Here is an 18,717-nt window from a genome sequence, read left to right as displayed (position 1 = left end):
TTGGGAACTTTGGCAATTTGTGTACTGCACAGTGTGAGTGGACCCAAAGTGCCACGCTAATGTAATTTGATTGGTATGACTGAGTGAACATGGGGCATCAGGCAGTGCTGTAATGACCTCCTTTCTCCACAGGGGGACATCGGAGAGCCGGGGATTCCAGGGAACCTCACCTACCCGCACAGCCAGCTCCCCTCTCCATTGCTCCCAGTGAGTCTAGAATAGCACGGAAGAGTTTTTGTGAAATCAATATTGATATAGATTTTGAAATTGAACTAGGATTTTTTTAATTATGAGAAAAACACAGTCCCTGTGGGTTGTCATCTGGGGATTAAAGATTGGGCCAGGTACACTGTGTATATTATTTCTGTGTGTGTGTGTGTGTGTGTGTGTGTGTGTTGGGGTGTGTTTGTGTGCGTGTGTGTGTGTGTGTGTGTGTGTATGTGTTTGTTTATGTGAATACGTTCTACAAGGGAGAATTTCAATTTTATTCTTCAGCACCACTTAGTGAAAGCATTTAGGTGAAATCTCTGCTTGACTAAGCCTCCAAAAACTCTTCACCTCCCCCAGGGTCCCGACGGTCCAAGAGGGTTGAAAGGTCAGCGAGGAGACGAGGTAAGCACACCATGACCACAAGCTGATTTTTAGCAGATTTTAATTTCAGGGTATTTTTGAACTAGTAGAGATTATAACAGTGCACAGTTGCTTGAAACATGACTGGATGCGAGGCTTACACTCTCGTCGCTAATTGTATTCTAGGCTGACAACAAAGGAGAAGACGGTATCATGGGCATGCCAGGACCACGGGTAAACTTTGGACATATGTTGCTATAAAGGGTGGGGCAGCGGAGTGTCATTGTTTGGAGACTTGAATGTAATGACATGCATTGTAGTGCACGCCCTGAGAGATGACTGATTAATGAATGTCAGACAGAGAGGCTTGACTGCAGAGTGAGAACTGAAGATTTGAAATGAACTCTGGGTCATATCTTGCTTTCTTTCAGGGCCTGCCTGGATTGAATGGACAACCAGGACTAAGGGTATGATCTGTTTCTCTTGTGTTTGTGTGTGTGTGTGTGTGTGTGAGGGGAGAGGGGGGGGGGGGGGGGGGTGGAGTGTGTGATCCAATGTCTAACCTTTCTCATTTGTGGTCACTGCCTAGTATCAAGAAGGGAAGTTAAGAAGTTCGAAAGTTATTATAAGTTAGGACATTTTGATGAACTTAGTCACCATTTCTTTTCTGTGTAGTGCCAATGCTGAAGTACCCTGTCTTTTCATATACAGCTATATCAGAATATGCGCTGACCATTTAAATGACTCATGCGTCACAGAGTAAATCTCCTGTTGATTTAATTGCAGGCTTCTTTTTGTCCTCAAAGAAAATGTGTACAAATTAAATGGAACCGCTAAATCTGTAGGATCGGAATCTTGCACTGATTTCCAAATGCCTTGATTCCCAAAGACATTGTGAAAGATAATGACAAGGTATGTCTTCCCTGCTTTCACCATCTAGGGTGAACTCGGATATCCTGGCTTTTCTGGAAGACGAGGACAGAAGGTTTGTTTGATCTCATCTACTGTCCAATCTCTCATGCACTGATGAAAGAAAAATGTGTGTAGTAAAGACCTTGTTATCCTGTTGCGAAGCCCTTTAGGACTAATCAGTGCAAATACTCGTACTATCATACTGATACTCATACTTACAATTCTCATACTTTAAATGTACATTTCATACTGATGTCACGTGGCATGTCCAGGCATCAGATACCAGCACATAGTAAATGCTACTGCTAACACACTGAATTAGCACATAGTAAATGCTACCGCAAACGAATTAGCTGAAATGAATATGCACCAAACTTTTTTGGAGAGGTGAGGAGATTCCTTGTTTGGTCATTCTAAATTTAACATGTTATAACTGTGTGTGTGTGTGTGTGTGTGTGTGTGTGTGTGTGTTTGTGTGTGTGTGTGTGTGTGTGTGTGTGTGTGTGTGTGTGTGTGTGTGTGTGTGTGTGTGTGTGTGTGTGTGTGTGTGTGTGTGTGTGTGTGTGTGTGTGTGTGTGTGTGTGTGTGTGTGTGTGTGTGTGTGTGTGTGTGTGTGTGTGTGTGTGTGTGTGTGTGTGTGTGTGTGTGTGTGTGTGGTCATAGGGTGCTATAGGAGAAGCTGGCGAGCTCATCTACAGTGATCCCTCTGGTGGGCAGCGAGGAGGTGAGACAGATGACTAGTCTGATCATAGACAGTTCTAGAACCTTTTGTATTGGATCTCTGAGTGTGAATGGTCACAGTCAACATCTAATAATGCTGTTGAAATGTTGCCTATATGTGTCAGCCCCTTTCCTACTATACTTTATCTTAAGACCCATCTATTTTCTTGGGCTTACATTTTTTTATTTACATAATTTAATTTTCACATGATTTATTGACCATTATTAGTCTGGATTCATTTCTCTGATTTTACTTCACTCTACAGAACTGTAACTGTGTCTCTCCCTCAATCCTCAACATGTGTCCTGTCATTGGTCATGTTTCCATCTGATGTCCATCTCTTCTTTCACCCTCTCTTTTTCTTGTGCGCTCCGTCTCTGCTGTCTGTAGTTGGGCTGCCAGGCCCCCCGGGACAGCTAGGCCCCCAGGGAGAGAGGGGACCTCAGGGGGAGAAAGGCCTGACTGGTCGCCCTGGACCACCTGCCTCGGGTCAACAAACATGTCAGTAACACAGCCTATGGGCCTCTACGAAACAGACAGAACCTCCAGCATGTCATATGGAAAAGAAAATAGTGTAACATGCTTTCATAAGAGTTCCACTCAATGTCATCTAAACTAAATCACCTCTCTGTCACCATCACACAGGGGACTTTTTTGGCCAATTTGGTGAGAAGGGCTTCAAAGGCCAGAAGGGTTCTGAGGGGGAGGCAGGAACCCCCGCCACACAGACAGGACCCCCCGGGGACGATGGCTTGCCGGGCCACATGGGACCTCCTGGGCCTCGAGGATCATGTGAGTTTATGGCGTACAGGGATGAACAGCTCTGTCCATCACTCAGACAACATCCTCATCTCTCTAACCATCCTCTATCTGTTCGTTCAGAGTGTCATTGATGTGTGGCATGTCATTCTGTCCATCAAAGTGCTTAACCTGTGTGACCGTTTCAGGGGGAGAGCATCTGAAAGGAGCGGCGGGCCCGGGGGGGCGGCCAGGTTCAGCTGGGAAGAGAGGAGGGAAAGGTATGTCCCATCTATACATTCTGATGTCCTTTTTGGCCTTCATCAGACGCTGTCTGTGCTAACCCACTCTGAGCCATTTATATCACTGAAGGAGAAAGTAAAACTCAACACCACAGTTGTGTGTGCTACTTAAAACAGGCACAGAGAAGTGATAATAGTATGTTGTTGAACACTGCCTTTTGCATCTGGTTCACTGGTTTACTTGTGTCTGTGTGTGTATGTGTGTGTGTGTGTGTGTGTGTATGTGTGTGTGTGTGTGTGTGTGTGTGTGTGTGTGTGTGTGTGTGTGTGTGTGTGTGTGTGTGTGTGTGTGTGTGTGTGTGTGTGTGTGTGTGTGCGTGCGTGCGTGTGTGTGTGTGTGTGTGTGTGCGTGTGTTTGTGTGTGTGCGTGCGTGCGTGCGTGCGTGTGTGTGTGTGTGTGTGTTTGTGTGTGTGTATCTATTGCCTGAGTTCAGGAGACCACGGTGACTGTGAGTGCAACTCTGTAAGCGAGGCTCCCGGCCTCCCTGGTCCTGCTGGCAGCATAGGCGACCCTGGCATGTCGGGAGAGTGGGGTCAGCAAGGTGACGAAGGGGACCAAGGTCGCCCTGGTACAACTGGCATAACTGTGAGTAGCCCTTCCTATTCCTGTTCCTGTCTCTCCCATATTACTGCAATACATCAGTATATCACAGTGTTTTTCTGTTTTACAATGTTTCTCTCTCTCTCACACACACACACACACACACACACACACACACACACACACACACACACACACATTTTCTCATCAATTAGGGTTTTCCGGGCCCTGATGGCTCTTCTGGGCCCAAGGGAAGAAAAGGAGAACCCACAGTGGCAACTCAAAAAGGTTTGTCACACCACATTCGTCTTTGTCACATAACAAATCTCAAAACTGCTCATTTCTCTTGCTTGGTTGGTAAGTGTTAGAAGAGATAGTTGGCTCATCTTTGCCACACAGTGTATCTGGTCTCAGATCTGTAGTAACTAGCATAATTATCTGTGAGCGACTGTAGATTGAGAGATGCAACGGCTGTTTTCAACTGTGTTGGTGAATGCATGGGCTTTAGCCCTCCATATCTAACATGGACATTCCACAATGGCATTGTTTGGACAATCAGATACAAATCATCCATTGAAATGAATGCATACTGTGTTTCTTCCACAGGATCACCAGGGGACCCAGGTGACCCAGGATCGTCAGGAGGCCCAGGACCCCAAGGTCGCCACGGCTTCGGCGGGATTCCAGGCGCCCCTGGACTCCGGGGCTCCCAAGTGAGTACCACTCCAAAGCATCCATTCCCTTCAGCAAGTCTGGATGCTATTGCCCTTCCAGAATGGCACACCCAAACACCATGCCATCTCCCTCCGTGAGGATGTGTTTGGATAGAGTATCATAAGCTGCAAATGCACAAGTATGTCAATTTGGGGCAGGTATTGTCTGCTACCTATGGGGCACGATTCAGCCTATCAACAGCTTTGAAGATGCCATAAGATTTGATTCAGGCCATTTGGACATTTTAACAGGCTGCACAGTCATACAATTTGAAGAAATCCTTATGTTACTGTAACATTTCTGGGGCGTCTGGAAATTGTAGTGGATTGGCCCTCTGTTTCACATTCTTCTCAAACCATTGTTAGTCTAAGCCAGTCTCACAGCCTTGCACATACTCCCTAACCCTAGCTCTTAACACCTGCCGTGTAGTTCTTCAGATGGAGATATAGTATCGCTATTTGTGTTTATTCCCAGGGCGATGGGCCAGTTGGACAGCCTGGAGAACCTGGCAATGGAGGCCGGCCAGGTCTGCCTGGATTCCCTGGAGCACCAGGGGAGCCTGGCGACACATTAGGTGCTCCCAAAGGGGAGACCGGTTTGCCCGGTGACTCCGGAATCCAAGGCTATGATGGCATGCCCGGTCCCGCTGGAACCCCCGGTATGTGTTTGTTTTATTATCCGTTTCTTTGATTTTCTTCTTTGTTCTTCCTTGTGGATTCACTCACATGGATTCATTTTTCCAGTTCGACTCTGTCCCTTGTTCTGCTGTACTCATCTCATGTCTTCATCGTTCCTCATTCCGTCTCTCTCACTCTCTCTGTGTTTTATTCAGTGGCCCAGTTTCTTCCCTCAAACCACACTGTTAAAAGACAAATAACCCCTTATGAGAGAGTTGCAATAGTATCAAATCATGAAAAGAACTGCTGTAAGGATGTACTTTTTAGAAGGCTTATCTTTTTACATTAGACATTCTCTGGTTCACTGAATATGCCTGTCCTGTTGTTTTTTTTGGCAAATGGTACGAGGGTTTTAAAAGATTGAATAGCTCTCCAAATGTTGTTGTTTAAGGGTGGAGGAGAAAGCTGAGGGTTGCCATAGTTGACCATGTCATATCTTTGTGAAAGGATAGGCACCAGGAATGAGCCCAGATCACAGATGAAAGACAAAGCTCTAGGAAATACATTCACATTTCAAAATATCTTTAAGGAATAATATTGGCTACTTATTCTGCCGAATCCCATCAAACCTCAGTATTAGAGTGATATAAATGTGAAGAAACCTTTGGCCCATGTTGGTTAAATATGCTCTTCTGTTGGCCTCACAGATTGTAAAAAAAGACAGACAAAGTTAGTTTGTTAGAACAAAAAGTATCATTGGTTCAATCTATACTAGTTTTAAGCATAACTTGTAATCGTATGTTTCATACTATTCTGTAGATGAGAGCCATGGTTTACTTTACTGTAGGAGTGTACTATTTGCCACTGTACTCCCTTTTAACAGTGCCTTCACAAAGGTGTGTTTGAGATCAAACCCTTGCTTCTCCATCTCATATGTGATGAATCCATCTATCTATCTATCTTGTGTGATTTTGAAAGGAGGCTGTATTCAAGTTGGAGAACGAGGCCTGGTGTATAAAGAAGGTAGCTGGAAAAAATCAGCAACTTAATTTATAAAAAAGCCTTCCTGCATTGATCATTCTCCTCATTCACAGTTTTCTATGGCAAGGGTAACTTCACTTCAAACTAGCTTTATTGATTTGGAGCTTAAAAACTCACCCATCCTTTCCGTTTCAGTGCTACTTTCGCTCGCTTTTTGTATTCACAGATACAATTGGCTTTAATGGCAATGACGACATGTTTTATTTTGCATTGACCTCACTCTTGTCTATGCTGTCTAAGTTGAGGGACTGTTCAGGCTCTCACTGTTTTTGTTTTTCCATAGTGGACAGTCAGCCAATCCCGTGTGGCCGAGGCATGGTTTTATCAGTGGGAATGGTGAATATTTTAAGTAAATAGTTTGTTCTATTAACAGGGGAGTGTGATGCAGTACCTGGGCCTCCAGGTGAGCCAGGACTCCCTGGGCTTCCGGGGCTGGATGGTTTCCCAGGTAAGGAAATTATAATAGACAGGTGCACACAAAATCATTGTGTAATGTTTTCTGTTTTGTTAAGTTTGTGATTTAAAATATAACATTGCATTGTAAAGATTGGACTTTGAGGTTTTTTTTTCCGCATCTGTGTACTGCAGATGCTGTATTTGCTGTGAATTAAGTATTTCTGCATAAGCTTTCTTTGTGTCTTTCTTTGTGTCTTCTAATGTATAGACAAACTTAAATGAGTGTCTTTGTCTCGTCTGCTCCAGGGCTTCCAGGGGTCAAAGGTTTTGCAGGCCTGACTGGGGAGGAGGGGTTCAAAGGAGAGAGAGGAGATCAAGGCCGGGGAGGACTCCCTGGTCCAAATGGTATGTGACACGTGCACATCCATACAGCACAGGCAACATGGCACTTTCCACCCATATAAAGAAGCTATGTTCATTATCTAACAACATATTACAACTTCCAATGACAAATTTTATTAAATTATCTTTCACACAGAAAAATGTGGTCTATCGTTGTTTTTTTTTGGTTGTTGTTTAGTGTAGGTGTTTCTTGAAAGATACATTCTGACAAAAGATTTTAAATCTTCTAGATATAATCTACAAAAAATATCTATAGAGCACTACCATAGCTTTGGTATTCTGTTCAATCCCATTGGTGACCTTCATCTCTCACATCTCTGTACCATTAATGTGACCAATACATTTGCCAAACAAATTTTACGACATACATTAGGTGCGACTGAGACTGACTCAAAGGTCGACATGATTGTTTTTTTTCCCCTGCCATGTCAACTATCGATACAATGCCATTCTCATATGGGCAGTATGTACATCTTATGGATATTTATATACTGTATACTTTCTGAGATTGCTTTAGGTTTGGCACTGAAATGTTCTCTTCCTCTAGGCTTTACTGGTCCCCGTGGAGAGTCGGGTATACCTGGTTTCAAAGGACCCGATGGAAACTATGGCCTGCCTGGTCGTGATGGTCGAAATGGTGAACCAGGTCAGAAGGGTGCCCATGGTGAGGTGTTATACGCTTCCACTGGGTCCCCTGGCGAACCTGGACCGCCTGGACAACTTGGAGAGCCTGGACTCCAAGGAGCACCTGGACCTCGGGGATACTCAGGTGGGAGTTTTAGTCACTGAATCATTTGAATGCCCTTGAGACTCTGAATATCAGAGTGGTTGATCTCAGCCACAGTATGAGTGCGTCATTGGTTGAGAGTTAGCAGGACGCAGTACAACCACTAATGTTCCGAATTCCTCAATGGGCATATAAAGACCCACTCCTATATTGATTAAATCCCTAATAAGTCATCCCTCTTCCTCAATTGTTTTTTATGAAAAACCCTTCAAATGTCTTTGATATGGCTCTACTCATTTTCATCATGTGGTATTTGTGGGTGAATATGCTTACTAGTTCCACCTCTATTCACCTGCCTTCCGCCTGGCTACATTATCACACAGCTAATGATGTGTTGCTAACGTGCTAAATAAGCGTTGGTCCTGATCGCCAGCTCTGACATAGCTAGATTGAAATGATACACATCCAGAGATGCCGTTAGGGAGAAACATTTTGAACACCATAGAAAGTCTCTGAAGAACACCATCTTGTTCATCAGAAGTACTATGTATATAATATATGTATACAGTATGTATACTGACGTTACCCCTCCGTCCTGAGAGACAAGAACGGGATTGGTTTGTGACACATGAAATCCAGGCTGTCAGATTCCGTGTTTTTGAGTCGTTACACTGCAGTTCCAAGCCATGACATCGACTGCTTATTCTGCTCATGATATGCTGTACATCATATAAAAAACACTATATGAACGTATTAACAAGGTTACATTTTCACTTGAGGGGGTCTTTAATATATATTCCGTTACATACTGTATATATATATAAAAAAATATTTTCATTGCGAAATAGTCCTGTCATGAATACTTCTTTGTTTTTTTACATGCCTTATTTTTTCCTTTTGTTCTGAAATAGATTGTGAAATAAAAACTGATTGTGTTTGTCATTGTATTTTGCCCGCATAGGAATGGATGGCATGCCTGGCATGATAGGCGTCAAGGGTGAATTTGGTCCTGCTGGCCTGTCAGGAGAATTAGGTCGACCAGGCCCGAATGGAAAGCACGGTTTCCCTGGGCTGCCAGGGACAGCTGGTATTCCAGGACCTCCAGGAACCAATGGACTTCCAGGTTAATGCATGCAAAATGCTCAAGAATAAAGTATGGATCAGGATGCACATGTGTTCTAGAGATTGTCTACCATGTTTGACCAGTTTACCCTAGATGTGAATCTATTATTATTTTTGAATTGGTGGTACACCAAACAGATTGCATAGCCAAAATTTGAATTGAAAAAAGAAATGCTATGATTTTAGAGTTATGGAGTGTTTAAGCAATAACATTAGCATACACATAAGCTACAAATAACATTGCACCCCGAAAAAGACTACTGACTACTGACAAAAAAATATGGGATACAAAGCCCCCAGTCATTTGTTATTTTCATGGAATTATGCAACTGTAACCATGGCAGGTTTTCCTGGAGATCGGGGGACTGAAGGAGACCCTGGCCCCCCAGGGCCCGTCGGCCTTAAAGGGTCTTTTGGGGAACCTGGCGGTCAGGGGGCCCGTGGAAACTCGGGACCACTGGGAGATTCCGGACATCCAGGATCAGCTGGATATATTGGTGTTGAGGGTTTGAAAGGTTGGTCAGCTTCCCTTCCAGGCTCCACCTGCATGATGAATTCCATACATGGACACTGTGTATTATATGTTTACATTTGAATGCCGTGGTTGTGAGCATTTCTGTACTCAGTAGCAGTTGTGCTGATCCATGTAATAGCTTCTTCTTGGTTCTTTTGCTCAGGTTACCAAGGTTCTCAAGGTATGGCAGGGTTCACTGGTATGCGAGGAGTGAGTGGATTGAAGGGCTATTCTGGAGTGAAAGGACACCCTGGGCTTCCAGGAGAAACAGGGCTGAAGGGTAACATGGGAAGTCCTGGCTTAAAGGGTGAGTCTTACTTCACTACGACGCACATAGTGTAGGTGGAAGAACTAGGCCACGTCACCACAACTGGATCCAAGAAGCACAGTGATTATAAGTCACAGGCAGCAAACATTCCAATGCCACTTGCATCTACACTTGAGTCCAATCATTCCAAAGTGCTGATAACACAGACGGTTAAAGTTAGTTGCCCGTACATAATAAATACTTCAAGCACTTCCTTAGATCCGGTCTTAGAGTTACTGGCCTAGTTCTACTTCCTTCACTTTGTACTTTTTATCAGATCAGAAAGGAAAAAGGAAGTTCCTCCAGTGTGCCTTTTCATGTGAGCACAAACATTGAGATCGTGGCTTGGACATATAAGACACAATTGTTCTTCATAGAATACAGTATCTGAACTTCTCCATTAGGTCCAGTAACCCTAAATCTCTTTTTGTCCCTCTCAAAGGGGCCAGAGGCATGCCAGGCCCCCCAGGACAGAAGCCTGTCATGATGCTAAAGGTGAAGGAGGAGATGAAGGGTGCAAAGGGTGACTTCGGCAATCTAGGCTCGCATGGCTTCACCGGCCCCAGAGGTGAGTCCTTCCATGCTGGGAGAAAGCACTCTCTCTGTTTCAGAGCCAGGTCTATGTTTTTATTCTGTTTTCGTTGATCTTCAACCAGATCAATCAGTCTGATCAGTTTACTGTTCCGTTGTAAAATAAGTGTCTAAATCCAAAGGGCTTCCTCCAGGCAACCTAAACTGGTAAATTGTGTTGTTGAAGGCTGACTTGTGATACACAGAGGTCCACTTTGTTGTATTAAACATGTTCTTTCTTATTTGCCAACAAATTATTTTGGGCAATATAAGTGGCTGTGCCTGCCCTACACAGCACATTCATTGAAATACTATGGTTTCCTTGTGTTTGACTCAGGGCCTAAAGGCCTCCCCGGGGTTCCTGGTGCTGAGGGGTACGATGGCTACCCAGGAGAGCCCAGTAGTATGAAGGGTGTACACGGAGAATGCGGAGTGGAGGGGTTAACTGGCCAGAAAGGTTTGCCAGGTCCCACTGGTCCAAAGGGAATTGGAGGATTTCCTGGAATGCCAGGATACAGGGTAAGAATGAATGATGATTACAGCCCCTCCTTTGTCCTGTTATATCCTTTTGTTGATGTGTAGAAGTAATTGATGTGGTGGTTCTTTCATGAACTAACAGGGGGAGAAGGGTGGAACTGGTGCCTTTGGGCGAACAGGAGAGGTCGGGTTCAAGGGTGTCAAAGGTAAAAAATCCAAATAAATGGCTATAGTGGCAATTAAACTAAATAATACGAGGTGAACTTGGTTTCTTGGGCATCACTTCAGTTCGTGTGTGTGTGTGTGTGTGTGTGTGTGTGTGTGTGTGTGTGTGTGTGTGTGTGTGTGTGTGTGCGCGCATGCTTGTGTGTGTTTTAGGTGAACATGGTCCTACTATTGATCTCCCTGGAGCTACCGGGCATCGGGGTGAACCAGGGCTACCAGGTTTTTCAGGTAAGACTCTCAAAGGTCATTCCTAACATCTTTGCCTTATATGGTCCTTAAAGGACCACTTTCATAGAAATCCTTGTTTACATTCACATGTTAGCACCAGTTAAAACAATGGGTTCTCTCCTCATATCAGTCCATAGACAAGAGGGCATTAATTCAAATATTTGTAATAAAATATTTCAGTACCATTTGCATCTTCATCACAGTTTAATCATTCAAAAGTGATGATAACACAGACGGTTAAAGTTAGTTGCCTGCACATAATAAATACTTCAAAAACTTCCTTGGGTCCAGTCTTAGAGTTACTGGCCTAGTTCTACTTCCTATACTCTGTAGTTGTTATCAGATCAGAAAGGAAAAAGGAAGTTCCTCCAGTGTGCCTTTTTATGTAAGGAGTTCAAAATATCTGTGTTCAGGGACCCATTGTAGCGTAATCTCCTTTCAGTTTGAACTGTACTAAAGATGTATTGCAACTGGTCTGCCCTGCAGGTGGACTGGGGCTCATCGGTGTCCCGGGAGACAGGGGCAACACTGGCCTCTTTGGTATGGCTGGCAGGAAAGGAGGTCCAGGTGACGCTGGTGGTTTTGGAGGCCTAGGTATGTTGTTAAGCAGATAGACAACAGCTGTCCTACTGCCCTTCTTTAACTGCTTACGCGTTAGCCTCTAATAGAAAACGTAACATTTGCATCAGAGAATTAGCATAGCATTTGCTTAGCATTTACTCCTCTGATAGGCTGACTGGTGCCTAGTCAGACTTTCCATTCATGTGATTTATATATTCAACTTAAGCATTCACAGACTATAAGTATATATGTGACATTTGCCTAACCAGCTGGAACAGTATCTACAGTGACATTCACAGATCCACACACTAGCAGGCTCTCACTCTGTTCACTCACACAAGTTTCTCCCTCTGCCTGCTTTTGATCATCTCATCTTTCCACACTGTGCCTTTAGGGTCTGACGGACAGCAGGGGTCTCCTGGCACCCAGGGGCACAAGGGCTGGCCTGGAGTCCCGGGTACCTCCGGAAACAAAGGAACTGATGGCCACGACGGACAACCAGGTACAGAAATCAAACACCTCACTACTAGAGCATGGTGCGAGTCAGCTAGCTTCAAGCTGGCCTACTTCTGAGGTTTCACTTTTGTCCAGGTCTTAACAAGCTCGGCAGAGATGTAACACTGCACATTTCCCTGCCAGCTGTTTTTTTGTGTGCACAGTACATTGACATGTGGGTGTAGGCCTCGCTTTAATTTGTTACGAAATGATGAAAGTGGAAGGCAAACATCTTCGGAATCTACTCATGGATGTCGTGCTTCTCTCTCCAGGTTTCCCCGGCCAGAAAGGAATCGTTGGACTCGATGGCCTCAAAGGACACAAGGGAGTGCCTGGCATTCCAGGTACCTTTTTTGTACCATCACACAGAATCATGAAGTTGAAAATATAAGGGAACCCAAGGCCCACCTCTTACATTCAGACGTTAAACACTTCCCAAGCAAACACAGATAATTTGTCTCTTTGCTCAGGTTTTAGAATGAAGCTCAATATCTGACCACGTCTTAGTCAGCGAGCTTACTTATACGTGTTTGGGGTTTCAGGTGGTGACACAGTCGGGCCCCCAGGCCACCCTGGTACTAAAGGGCAGAAGGGAGAGGCCGGAGTCCCCAGCACAGAGGTCGGCAGCTTAGGGGGAGATGGCCAGCAAGGATTCCCTGGAGATCAAGGTAGGGGAATCATGGGAAATGGAGTTCATAGTTTCTCTGCTAAATGGTCCTTGCTCTGTTACCTCATGTTGAGTGATGGTTAATGTGTGCTCTTCAGGTGATCAAGGATGGCCTGGCCCTCAAGGCCCTCAGGGTTCCCCAGGGTTTGGAGGCACTCCTGGCAGACCTGGACGGCCCGGAGATCCTGGTTTTCCTGGACAGAGCGGACTCCCAGGTGGAGTAGAACAAGTTATTGCAATACTAATTGAACAGTATTAAAGACTTCAACAGAAACAGCATTTGTTGGTTTTAAGATAGTTAGTTAATCAATGTGTGTGTGTGTGTGTGAGAGAGATGGTGTAAAATGATTATCCTTCGTAAACTATAGTGATATTATGGTCGCATCGCATGGATGGCTCTCTGCTTCTGCTTACCATAGCATGTTCCGTTCTCTAGGTTTTCCTGGACCCAGAGGCACTCCGGGCATCCCATCCCCATTTGGAGCGAAGGGAGAGAAGGGCATCACAGGTCTGTTTGGCTTGCCTGGTCTGAGGGGCCTCCACGGAGACAGAGGACAGCGAGGATACTCTGGACCAGAAGGGGTGGCAGGACAGAAAGGTAAGAATGGATGCAATTTAACATCACACATTTATTTGGTCACTCTTTCATACAAACTTCAGGAGTGTGATGCTTTGTCTTGCTCAGGGGTTCATGCATTCTGAAGTGAAAGATGAAAATTAGCCTTGATGGGTCATGTGGGAGATGTGCGTGCAGCACTCCTTCACCAGAGTTGACCAATCCGAATCCCTCGTAGTTTACTTACGTAAGACTGGGTCTGTGCGACCAGAAGAAAGTAACCTCAGCTGTCTTAAAACGGTGTTGGTTGTTACCTGCAGGGGTTAAAGGTGAAACAGGAATGATGGGACCTCCTGGAAAGGCAGGTCTAAAAGGAGACCGTGGCTTCACGGGTCAAAAAGGACAGACTGGAGCAACAGGTAATGACACTTTGAACAAGATTGTTTTGTAAAATAGATGTGTAAGATACATAACATAGCCTATTGTGCAGCACACCAGCCCTTAATTTATCCCTGAGTCTCACCCATCATTGAATTCTAAGCTTGCTCTTTTGTTCTGCACTAGGTTTCCCTGGGACCACAGGATCCCCAGGACCTCTTCCTAGCCCAGAGCATATCCCTGGGGAGACAGGGCCACAGGGGCCACCTGGATCATGGGGACCTGCTGGGTCTACAGGACCATCAGGCTACCCAGGAACACCAGGAGATCAAGGTAGAACAGCCCCTTTTAATGAGAGTGTACGCACATATTTGGGGGCCGGGATGTGCACAGAAGGGGGCTAAGGTTGCTTGGGCAACTGCCCATTTGCCCTCCTTGACTGAAGTTGCGCCTATATATATATATATATATTATATATATTTATATATATTTGCGATCAGGTGACGGGGGCGTAGCAGCGGCGGTTAGTGAGAGTTAAAAATTATGTTGGCAAAATTTGCGATCAGGGGACGTGGCAGCAGCGGTTAGTAAGAGTTTAAAATGATATTGGCAAAATTTACGATCAGGGGACGGGGGCGTGGTAGCTGCAGTTAGTGAGAGTTTAAAATGATATTGGCAAAATTTGCTATCAGGGGAAGGGGCATGGCACCGGCGGTTTGTGTGTGTGTGTGTGTGTGCACGCGCGTGTTTGTGTGTGTGTGCGCGTGGAGAGAGAGAGAGAAAGAATAGATAGGTACACTCTCTCTGAAACCTAAACATATGTGGCGAAGGTAGTGAATAATAACTCTCTCTCTCTCTCTCTCTCTCTCTCTCTCTCTCTCTCTCTCTCTCTCTCTCTAACCCATTCAAGGCCTACTGGGGCCAAAAGGTAACAAAGGAATGCCCGGACTCAGTGGCCATTCAGGAACACCTGGTTTCCGTGGAGATCCAGGACACGGGGGACACTCTGGTCTTCAAGGCCTGGAAGGTACAATTGAGAACGTGTTTGTTATGTTTGGGTGAAATTTCCAAGATTCTAGGCTATATTAGTGGATTATGGATAGTATTTGGACAGCCAATTAACTATAACTTCTGGGTGACCAACAGTGATTAAGCAAACTTAAAATATCCAGAACTTGCATACTTCTCTTTTTTGTTATTATGTAATTTATATTCTGGTAGTCATAATCAAGGAAGTGAAACAAGGGATTTCCCAAATCAAACAATCCAGCACTTATATCATAGGACCATAGGACATGTTCATTTTTGACATATACTAGTCATATATAGACACACAGATATACACATATACACATACTTTACATCAGTGTTGTGAAAAAATATATACAGTATAGATCTTATTTCATCATGAGGTTCCTGCCTTTTATTCCATGTTTTAAAACTTCTGTCATCTGTCATTCTTTTTGCTCGTTCGTTCATTCTTCCTTTAATTCGTCTTGCTTTCTTTCTGTCTGGAATTATTTCCCACCCCTCTCCCATGTCACCCCTCCATCCAGGTTCTCGAGGCCGTTCTGGCATCGCTGGTCTGCCTGGCATGCCTGGGCGCAGTGTGAGCGTGGGCTACCTGCTGGTCAAGCACAGCCAGTCCGAGCAGTCGCCCATGTGTCCAGTGGGCATGTCCAAGCTGTGGGACGGCTACAGCCTGCTCTACCTGGAGGGCCAAGAGAAAGCCCATAACCAAGACCTAGGTGATTCTTCTCATCCACTTTCAAATCTTCACTTACAAATTCCATAATAAGCCTATATTTACATTTACATTTAGTCATTTAGCAGACGCTTTTGTCCAAAGCGACGTACAAGGGAGAGAACAGTCAAGCTAAAAGCAATATAAACATGGTGTAACAATAAATACTACTTTACATAAGGAATAGATAGATATTTAACGAATCACCGTATCACTGAACTGTGTTCACGCAAGAGCCATTGTGTTTTGGTTGTTAACTCCATGACTCAACACTCAGGTCTGGCGGGCTCCTGCCTCCGACGCTTCAGCACCATGCCCTTCATCTACTGTAACCCTGGGGATCTGTGTTACTATGCCAACCGCAACGACAAGTCCTACTGGCTGTCCACCACGGCAGCCATTCCCATGATGGCAGTGGAGAGGGCGGAAATCAAGCAGTACATCAGCCGCTGCTCGGTGTGCGAGGCACCCTCGGTGGCCATCGCCGTGCACAGCCAGGACATCACCATCCCGCAGTGCCCCCAGGGCTGGCGCAGTTTGTGGATCGGATACTCCTTCCTCATGGTGAGATACAGAGCCTCTAGCTAGGAAATTCTGGGACCAATACAAAATTGTAAAAAATTAAAAAGTAAAAAACATTTATATACTGTACATATATATATGGCCTGACTTTTTTCAGGTACCCTGTCAAAGCGTCGGCCCCCTGAATCATTTAGAGTCCCCCCCCACCATTGCTACGGCTATTGTGAGATTTAATAGCCAACTGCTGCATGCCCTGTCTGCAGATTAGAGGAGACTTAGGAAGCCTCAGATTTAGATTCTGCACTAATGTAAAAGTCTTGCTTCTTGTTAGGACCTTTGTGGCATCAAACTCTCTTGTTTTGTCTTTCCTTAAGCTATTTTACCAAAAAGCATTACTAATTTGGGTTCCTAATGATTTTAATGTCTGCTCTTTGAAGTAAACAATATGGTGTTGATGCAAGGCAACACAATCAGCAGTCTATTCGTGTTATATCTGTTTGAAATTTGCAAGGAAGGTCAACGGCAATTTGAACATCTCTGTGTTGAAACTGTAACCAGTCATGTGGATGGCATTATAACTCACTCTCCTCTCTCAAACCTAACACAGCACACTGGATCGGGAGGCGAGGGCGGTGGCCAATCGCTGGTGTCGCCGGGCTCGTGCCTGGAGGACTTCCGCACCGCGCCTTTCATCGAGTGCAACGGCGCCAAGGGCACGTGCAACTACTTCGCCAATGAGTACAGCTTCTGGCTCTCGTCCACCGAGCAGAACTTCCACAGCTCGCCCAGAAGCGAGACGCTCAAGGCCGGTCAGCAGCACTCGCGCATCAGCCGCTGCCAGGTCTGCATGAAGAACCTGTGAGCCAATCTGACGCTCTGAGCTCACCTCCGGTTCCCACCGTCACTCCAAAGCATCACAAACACACACACACACACACACACCACATAAACACACACACACACACACACACCAGAAACCTGTGCTCTACCACCAACCCTATGTCCCACACCAAGTGCAGACCACACCATTAGCAGAACTTAAGCAAATGTATAAACCACTGTCCCCCACATCTGGCGTAGCACTCCATCCCCTTGAAAAAAACAAATGTAAAAAAAAAAAAATCACATTTTTGTACTTTCTTATTATATATGAACCTGGTGCTTTCTGTCTAACTTATTACCTCAGCTATGTATTAAACTGATCATTTTTAATAACAACAAAGTACAGCTGAACCAAAGATGCCCGTATGTATGCACTGCTTCTCTTGTTGGCTTCATGTTCTTGTTTTCTTTCAAAGATTCTTAAGATCTTATTCACATTCATTTGTTCATGCATTTATTCTAACACTGATCCTGACATAGATCCTCACATGTGTGAGTGACCTTTTAAGTGAGTCATCCACGGGTGGAATGGAATTTGAAATGGCCTGTCTGAATTAGTGAAGGGATTGCAGTGACTGGGTTATTCCAGTTCACTTACATGCGCAGGTTATCGAAGAAAGACTTCAAAATGAATCTGCTCAACTCATGCACACTCGTTCAAAAAGTAGCGTAGTCTCAGATTCAGGTTTAAGTGATATGCCCAAATGTCTAAAAAATCCAAAAGATTTTATTTAGTGCACAGAATGGTTCAGATATTTTGGAGTTTCTGTTGTTGTTTTGCAAATGCTTGGTTTTACTTACTTGCTCTTACTCGGAAACCAGAAATCAAAAAATATATATAAATATAAATATATATTCATTTTCTGTTTTAGCATTGGAATATCCCTTTAAAATGTCTGCGCCCACTCTCCGGCTCTTCCGTTTGTGTTATGTTGTGTATTACTAATCTGTTCTTATCTTCCAAGCCCACTACTCACTCTGAGCCTGAAACTATACAGTGCTAAGCTGCAGTTCCAACATTGAATCTATCATTGCATATGAATAATACTTTACTTTTTTCATCCAGTGTAGTCCACTAGACTGTAGAGCTGAAAGTGTATAGGCTTTTTAACAGTTTCATGATATATTTACACAAATTGCACTGATTTTCTTGTTATTATTTTGAGTTCACACCAAGAATACCTGAGGTGTGTATTTAACAGGTAAGCCCAAAGTAGACCTTTGACCAGAGACATGTTGTCTATGTCTGATGACTGTGCTGTCCTTGACATGAAAGCAGGCCAGCAGAATGATAGCAGATACTGCAGTAGTTGTACCTACACTTATAAATAAAGGCTTTCTTGTAAGCTTCAGTGCAATCTTTAAACTCCACAGAGGAGTGTGTTCAGAGGACATGAGCTCTGATAGACACCAAACCCACTCTTCCAAGACAACCATTACAAGGAGCCATCAGGCCTTGCATTGATACACATATTCAGGTCCAGTGTGCAGGTTAGACCTTGCTGAACGGTCTCCTCAGCACAACTCATTTTGTTGCGTACTTTGATCAGGTTAAATAAAGTGCCCATAAGGATGATGCCATGACACTCAATTTGTGTTTTTTTTATTTGTTTCTATTTGTACATTTCCATTGTTTTAATGGCACATATCTGTAAGCTGTGGCTGTTTTAATGTAATTATGTTGGATATATTTGAGTGCTACCCTATGAATATGTCTAATGTTAGTGTACTTGAATAACAACAAAATACATGCTTTTGATTGTTAGACTTTGTGTCCCTGTGGCTTTT

General features: G+C 44.4%; 1 protein-coding gene across 2 annotated transcripts in view; it reads left to right on the top strand.

The window, feature by feature from the left end:
- The window catches only part of col4a2 (collagen, type IV, alpha 2), a 62,426-nt gene extending 43,730 nt beyond the window's left edge, over nt 1-18,696 (top strand). The window contains exons 13-48 of one of the 2 annotated variants that reach the window (XM_080838886.1): nt 133-207; nt 568-612; nt 757-804; nt 1,002-1,037; nt 1,511-1,555; nt 2,146-2,206; nt 2,594-2,704; nt 2,849-2,995; nt 3,151-3,222; nt 3,678-3,829; nt 4,000-4,072; nt 4,391-4,497; nt 4,973-5,156; nt 6,094-6,138; nt 6,530-6,604; nt 6,859-6,957; nt 7,502-7,723; nt 8,643-8,804; nt 9,148-9,318; nt 9,481-9,624; nt 10,067-10,192; nt 10,532-10,713; nt 10,814-10,877; nt 11,050-11,124; nt 11,611-11,718; nt 12,080-12,187; nt 12,453-12,524; nt 12,723-12,848; nt 12,946-13,062; nt 13,284-13,445; nt 13,724-13,822; nt 13,968-14,114; nt 14,692-14,808; nt 15,338-15,529; nt 15,803-16,089; nt 16,655-18,696. In XM_080838886.1, the coding sequence (XP_080695012.1) occupies nt 133-207; nt 568-612; nt 757-804; nt 1,002-1,037; nt 1,511-1,555; nt 2,146-2,206; nt 2,594-2,704; nt 2,849-2,995; nt 3,151-3,222; nt 3,678-3,829; nt 4,000-4,072; nt 4,391-4,497; nt 4,973-5,156; nt 6,094-6,138; nt 6,530-6,604; nt 6,859-6,957; nt 7,502-7,723; nt 8,643-8,804; nt 9,148-9,318; nt 9,481-9,624; nt 10,067-10,192; nt 10,532-10,713; nt 10,814-10,877; nt 11,050-11,124; nt 11,611-11,718; nt 12,080-12,187; nt 12,453-12,524; nt 12,723-12,848; nt 12,946-13,062; nt 13,284-13,445; nt 13,724-13,822; nt 13,968-14,114; nt 14,692-14,808; nt 15,338-15,529; nt 15,803-16,089; nt 16,655-16,909 (4,311 nt within the window). In that variant the 3' untranslated portion in view covers nt 16,910-18,696. The remainder of the gene's footprint in view (nt 1-132; nt 208-567; nt 613-756; nt 805-1,001; nt 1,038-1,510; nt 1,556-2,145; nt 2,207-2,593; nt 2,705-2,848; nt 2,996-3,150; nt 3,223-3,677; nt 3,830-3,999; nt 4,073-4,390; nt 4,498-4,972; nt 5,157-6,093; nt 6,139-6,529; nt 6,605-6,858; nt 6,958-7,501; nt 7,724-8,642; nt 8,805-9,147; nt 9,319-9,480; nt 9,625-10,066; nt 10,193-10,531; nt 10,714-10,813; nt 10,878-11,049; nt 11,125-11,610; nt 11,719-12,079; nt 12,188-12,452; nt 12,525-12,722; nt 12,849-12,945; nt 13,063-13,283; nt 13,446-13,723; nt 13,823-13,967; nt 14,115-14,691; nt 14,809-15,337; nt 15,530-15,802; nt 16,090-16,654) is intronic. The other variant, XM_080838887.1, reaches the window with a different exon arrangement.
- The last annotated feature ends 21 nt before the right edge of the window (nt 18,697-18,717 follow it).

This window comes from Sprattus sprattus (assembly GCF_963457725.1).
Source record: "Sprattus sprattus genome assembly, chromosome: 5".
In the NCBI taxonomy this organism is placed as follows: Eukaryota; Metazoa; Chordata; class Actinopteri; order Clupeiformes; family Clupeidae; genus Sprattus; species Sprattus sprattus.
This window is presented reverse-complemented; position numbering and strand designations above follow the sequence as displayed.